The sequence below is a fragment of the Eubalaena glacialis genome, chromosome X (genome assembly GCF_028564815.1).
Source record: "Eubalaena glacialis isolate mEubGla1 chromosome X, mEubGla1.1.hap2.+ XY, whole genome shotgun sequence".
NCBI classification, from domain to species: Eukaryota; Metazoa; Chordata; class Mammalia; order Artiodactyla; family Balaenidae; genus Eubalaena; species Eubalaena glacialis.
In genome coordinates this window covers 120,799,445-120,805,985 of record NC_083736.1, presented here as the reverse complement: position 1 = coordinate 120,805,985, position 6,541 = coordinate 120,799,445, and the positions used below count along the sequence as shown (strand labels likewise).

The window sequence follows — 6,541 nt, the reverse complement described above, 5'->3', positions numbered from 1 at the left end:
CCCACGCTCAGTGGGTTCAAAGAAGTCTCCTTAATTCTGGAATGAAATGTAAGCAGGTTGAACTGGGAAGAAGGTATAACAAATAGGGCCATTGTTTTGGAAACACGTGTCTCTTAACTGTGTTTTTGAAAGCAGAGAGTGGAAATGCCATGAGGGTCTAGATTATTTCAGCTATCATTAGAAAGAATGGACAACAATTCTTGATAAATACAGATCAGCTGGGATCACAGCATTTTTAAATGCAGACTAGAAGTTGTTCCGGGGTTGTATAGGTTCTCTCAAGTGGTTGAAATAGGAGCAATTAAGACTTTTTTGTGGAGAGGAAATAAACTCTTACGTAGCATCTATAGTAGGAGAGTGAACTATAAATAATCCAGACACTCGAGTTTGCTGTGGTGCTTGAAAGTTTTTAGGGCCTCGTTTCCACTATGGTAAATATGACCATTCTCTCACTTGGACGTATGTGCACTTTTTTTATGTGGATGGGTGCAATCCCTACTTTACTGAACGTAGGTTGATAGATAAAATACTTGATAAAACAAAAATCTCATTAATGTATGCTCCACCAGTTTCGAGTTTTTGATAATTTGGATAGGGATTGAGCAGAAGTTTCATTTAGTATTATTCATAAAGACAGGGTTTGCTGAGCAAGTTAATAACATAGACAAAATTCAGGAAGAATATTTAACTATGCAGGAGAAAAATCTTCCAATCAATTCTTGGACATATGCTTTCTCATACAAACATTTGTAGTGCTAAGTGTTTAGCTGTTCATTAATTCAGATTGGTTCACTACAGAGTTATTCAGAAATTTTAAATTTTGAGTGATTAAGTACACCCGATCCTTCCCGGCTGGCTTTGAGTACAGGCAGCTAGCTCAGGTTATGTGGACCCTGTGGCCAGAGCTGGAGTTAGCCAATTCTTTGATACCTGCTTTAAGCAGTGGTAGTTAGGCCCTCACCCCACATGGGGTAGAATGTATGGACTTATTACCCTGGTGCCACACGAAAGAAAGGGACATAACAGGATTTGGAAGGCGGTAGATTGAACTCTCCATCTGTTATTGGGTTGAGGGCTGCATAGGGCCTCTCACTTTCTTATTCACTTACTGTGCTTGCCACGTGGGGTCATTCTATGACAGGAGGATTAGCATATTATATATATATATATATATACACTTGAGACACTGTTCATTGTGCTCTTCAGCTGTGTACTGAAGGTCTTCCAAGTGTTTAATGATTTCAGTTGAAGTGTGGAAATTAATCAGAATGGAGTCTAGTATTGCACTGGAAAGAAGATTTAGTGTATGGGAGTAGAGTTTGAGTTCTATCCAGGCATTTCTCTGATAGCTTAAATAATTTTTCTTGATTTTCTTTACAGTAGCAGTCTTACCTTGGGAATCAAGACTCTGCCTTCATGCAACCGTGGACAGTTCTCGAAGCATATTGGTTTTATCACTAAAGAGCTGGAGATCCAGAGCTTGAAGAGGCTCTAGGATAAAACTAACACTTGAAACAGGATCATTCTACATAGAGAACTAAAGAACTATTTCTTTGGTGTTGTCTCCAGAGGTGAACTGGCCAACAAATTGATCGTCGATAATTCAGGATATGTGTATTTTATTTATAAAGAAATCATGGCTGCTCTAATGGTACATGGTTTTGTCCAAATATGGAACACGAAGACTGGGATAACTGAACTAAATGAAGCATGCGTTGAAATAGTGGAAAGAAGGAGGAAAGTTACGTTGGTTATCTCTCTCAGTACCGGAGAATACACAACTTTTCAGCTAAGTAATAATATTAAAAACATAGTCCTTAGACCCTATGGAGAAGACCAAAATTATCTGCATTTAACTTTCCAAACTAATGACTTATTGTTTATTGAAAGATTATCCTCCAGAGATGCCAAAAAGTTGAAGATGTTCCTGAATAGATTCCATCAAAATCATCTTCAACCACCCGTAAGACCTGATAGGGATGGGAGTATCTTTGCCAGTACAACAATAGAGAAGGTAGGTGAGGGAACTTCGTTTTACAAAGCATGTAACACGTCAAGTAGTCAACCTTTTGAGAAAGAAAGAAATGAAACACCTGATGATAAGAAGATGCCTTTGTTTGCATCAGAATCGTCAACATTTACCTGTGAAGAGTTATTAGAAAATGGATATGGGAAGAGGAAAAGGAAGCCATCATCTGGCTCAGAGATGAATAAGAATTTCCTGCAAGAGAATACCTCTGTGAGAAGAAAGAAATCAAAGCTGAACCCCTTGAGATATGTAAGCCACAATAAGAAGAAAAAATTAAGGTTAAAAAGGTCAAAACGGAATAATAAATTGAAACTTGGACCTTCCTTCAAGATCGATTCTACTGGAAACTCTTACCTAGATGTCACTGATCTTCTCCAAAGACTGTCTGAGAAAATATATTTAGCATTCCTCTCAGGATCAGAGTATGGTGAGAATGACCCCGAGTGGAGCAAACTCAATATGATCTTTGACTTTTACCCACAGAAACTATGGCAGGGCCTCCCCAATTTGGGAAACACCTGCTACATGAATGCAGTTTTACAGTCCTTATTTTCCATTCCATCGTTTGCTGATGATTTACTCAAGCTGGGCTTCTCATGGGGTAAAATTCCCCTCGATGCACTTAGCGTATGCTTGGTACGGCTGCTTGTTTTGAAAGATACTTATAACATAAAAATCAAGGAGGAGTTACTTGTGAATATTAAAAAAGCCATTTCAGCAGTTGCAGAGATATTCTCTGACAACATGCAGAATGATGCGCATGAATTTTTAGGTCACTGTTTAGACCAGATGAAACAAAACGTGGGGAAATTAACCGCAACTTGGGAGACTAAGATTGAATCTGAGGAAGGAAACTCACCTCAGCAGATTTCTGCTGGTAGCGCTGACACCAGGGCGCTTGTTTGCCCTGTTCTCAGGAATTTTGATTTCGAGTTGCTGCACTCCATTATTTGCAAAGCCTGTGGGCACGTTGTTCTTAAGACAGAAGTGAACGATTCTCTCTCCGTAAATCTTCCCCAGGGAAAACAAGCACTCCCCTTGTCTATTCAATCTAGTTTCGATCTTTTCTTTGAAGGAGAAGAACTTGAGTATAAATGTGAGAAGTGTAAGCACAGGAGTTCTATTGCAGTGCATACGTTCAGTAGGCTACCCAGGGTCCTCATTGTTCATCTGAAACGCTATAAATTTAATGAGTTTTGGTCCTTAAGGAAGGATGACCAAGAAGTCATTATTTCCAAATATTTAAAGTTATCTTCCCATTGCAATGAAACTACCAAACCGCCACTTCCCTTAAGCAAGAATGCACCTCTTAGGGATTTCCAAGTCTTAAAAGTCTTTCAAAAGATGAATTCTGAAACCATCAGTTCATTGACAGCTTCAACAAAGCAGACCTCGGAATCCAAGGATTCTTTGGCTCCACACATTAGATCAGACAAAGAGTCTGAACCACAAAAATGCCAGACTCTTCGTAAAGGTTCAAGAGGAGTACAGCAGCAAAAAGACCTGGGAAAGTATTCTAAACTAAATATAATAGAGTCCACATTGGTAAACACAGGACATGGAGCAGCCATTGCAAGAGAGCTATTAGCAGTAGGCTTAATGATGAATCTGGAAGACAGCTCCCTTTCTCTGAAAGGTATACCCACCAGCAGCCCAGATACATGTCACAAAGTGCCTGAAAATCCAAAACTAAAGAAATACAAGAGAACCAATATGTCTGCAGATTTTGAGAGCGTGGCCGAGACCACCGAAGAATTTTGTAAGGATACAAAAAACAGAATTTCAGAAAAATCTTGCCAAGTGCCTGAAGACACCCAGCCTTATGAAACGATGAGACTCTGTGAACAAGACCTTTGGCTGGCACTGCTTCGAAGACTTCCAAAGCCAGATACCCAGTGGTACACAGAGAAATGCAGAAGACCTACGGAATTAAGTTTCCAGGGAGCCAAGGTGAATTCCCTAGGTGCATTGGGTTCCAATGAAGACCCTGGAAACAAGGGCTCTTCAGATGTGGAGAAGATAGAAGCTGCAGCCAAGATACCAAAAAGAGAAGCCAAGATGGGAGATAGTCATGACTATCGGCTCATTGGTGTTATCAGCCATCTTGGAAAGAGATATAGTTCTGGTCACTATATCAGCGATGCCTACAACTTTGAGAGGCAAGAGTGGTTCACTTATAGTGATCTGCAAGTATCAAGTATCCAAGAGGCCCCAATGCAGGAGGCTAGGCTTTGCACTGGCTACATCTTCTTTTACATGCACAATGAGATCTTCGAAGAGCTGTTGGGAAGGGAAGAGAACTCCCAGCCTCATAGCACAGAGGCAGGAGTAGTAAAAGAAGTAGACTCAGGAGTAGTAAAAGAAGTAGACTCCTGGTCAGATTCATCCTCTTGATGGCCTCTTTGACTATCACTTCCTCCATGGCAGGAAAACTTTGAACTGTAGCTGCACATGAAGAGGCGGTTAGCAGCTAGGACCAAAGTTTAAGCAGAAACACTTACTTAGAAAGAAATCTCTGTTCTAACCCTGATACAAAAACCTCAACTCCACAGTTCCAGCTGATAAACATTCATCTCTCCTACTAGACCAGAACTGTGCTTTCCACATTCTAATGCTGTGGACTTTAAGTGTGGTCCTCAAACCAGTACCATAAGGAACATGGAAGGACTCGTGAGAAATGCAATTTCTTGATTCCACCATGGACCCACTGATTCAGAAACTCTGGGGAGGGAGGCTGATGATGGAGAAACACTTTTGTAGTGAGTGAAGTATCTTGGTGCTGTTGTATATTTGAGTTGTTTGTTTTGTAAAGGGGTTTGATTGCATTTTTTGTTTCTTATATTCATGTATGCCTTTCCTTCGTATACTTATTAAGATCAAAACACACACAAAAAATTATTCTTCTGCTGATCTTACTCAGGGATTTGATGGGAAAAAATAGTTTCTGAAGTCCTGGCAAAACAAATGAAAAAACCAGTTGCTGAGCCCCTGGCAATAAAACAATAGTTGCTGGGGTCCTGGCAATAAATACTCAATGAAGCTTGTTAGTTTATGAATCCTCCTGGGCATACGTAGATGAGACTGAACACCATATCAAGTCTCCAAATTGTTTGCTAAATTCCTCCTTTTCCTCAATGCCAAAGGAGCTATATACCATCAAGTTTAAACCTTGAGGATGGGGAAGTTGATTTGCCCTCAAGAAATTGAACACCTTTTCCTGTTTGTCTGCTAGCAAACTGTTCTTGGTGATCTAAGCCCACCGTGCCATTTTGGTCTTTTCAGAGGGGCACTTGCATTGCCTAAAAGGAACATTGATTACCAGAACTTCATCTGAAGCCTTGGACAATCTTCGCCTGACATTATAAGACTAATTCAAAATTCCTTTTACTTCCCTGTACTTTACAGTGTGGCGGCCTTATTCCTTGAATGAATAAACAATGCATGCTTTAAAGTGTACTTGTAGGATTTGAAAGTCTTGTTAACTGATTTGATACAATGTCAAAAAACTTGTGCCTGGATATGATCTGCTTCTGGGTAAAAGCCTGATGGATCCTGAGGTGGTCATATTCTGTAATTCATGTGATTCAGGGATTTGGTAATTCTGATATTAAGCTCGTGCCTTCTCTGTAACTTAGCCTTTTGCTGTCTTTGAGGCAGTGAGTCTGTAATGCCTTGTACCTTTGTTATTAACAAATGACTTGTACTGAGAGGCTTTCTCACATCATATAAAAGGATTGAACTTTCAGTCCCACCTTTACCAAAATGGGCGTGTCCCCTTGTGTATGGGGTACAGTTTTAGTACAGCTGTATTAATCCAAGAGCTTGTTGATGCTCTTAATCCTGGATGCCCTTAAAGAGGTGAACGGGAATTCAGTGGTGTGGGAAAGTTTAAAAATGCCCTCTAAGGGGAAAACCAGATTCCAAAGTTTGGGAAACAAAGTTTGTTCAGAGCACAGTGTATCTAGAAAGAGGTCTCAATGGGAGCTGAAGACTGCTGAGGTAGAGGGGGGGGAGTTTCTTAGATTGAATTAATCACCCCCATGGAAGAAGGAGTCGCAGACACAATAATGAGAGATTTGTTCAACTTGTGTAGCACTTCAGCGGCTGAAGCAGTTGAAGGATAAGGTTGGAGTTAGATTGAGAGGAGGAGAGTGACACTTTGGTTTCCCAATTTCAGATATTTGACTTCTAATAGAACGGTTAAATCTGAACCCAGTTTACATAGGCATCAAAGCAAGAGTTTTGGTAAGAGTGAGGGAAAAGTTGTTTTGAAAGGAGAATGAAGATGCCAGTAGTTTTCAGAAATTAAAAATTTTGGGTGCGGAATATAAGGTATTATACATCTTGCACGTGCTGCTTTTCAGCGTGTCGCACTTCCAAACGCAGGGCAAGTCAAAAGGGGAAGAAGGGAGGCTCTGTCCTCTGGGACAGATAGCTTAGGTGGAATCCATCACTGCCCTGTGAGAAGAAATTCTTAGTTCACAATGAGTGGCTGTGTACTATCTACCTGCT

The 6,541-nt window shown here is 40.4% G+C and overlaps 1 protein-coding gene across 1 annotated transcript; it reads left to right on the top strand.

Annotated features, from left to right (window-relative positions):
- The first annotated feature begins 1,636 nt into the window (after positions 1 to 1,636).
- On the top strand, positions 1,637 to 4,423 carry USP26 (ubiquitin specific peptidase 26). Its single transcript, XM_061178218.1, has one exon. The coding sequence runs from the start codon at positions 1,637 to 1,639 to the stop codon at positions 4,421 to 4,423; it is 2,787 nt and encodes a 928-aa protein (XP_061034201.1).
- Positions 4,424 to 6,541: the final 2,118 nt, after the last annotated feature.

What these genes read in the sequence shown, in the direction of transcription:
- USP26 (XM_061178218.1), top strand. Translation starts at nt 1,637, where the DNA reads ATGGCTGCTCTAATGGTACATGGTTTTGTCCAAATATGGAACACGAAG.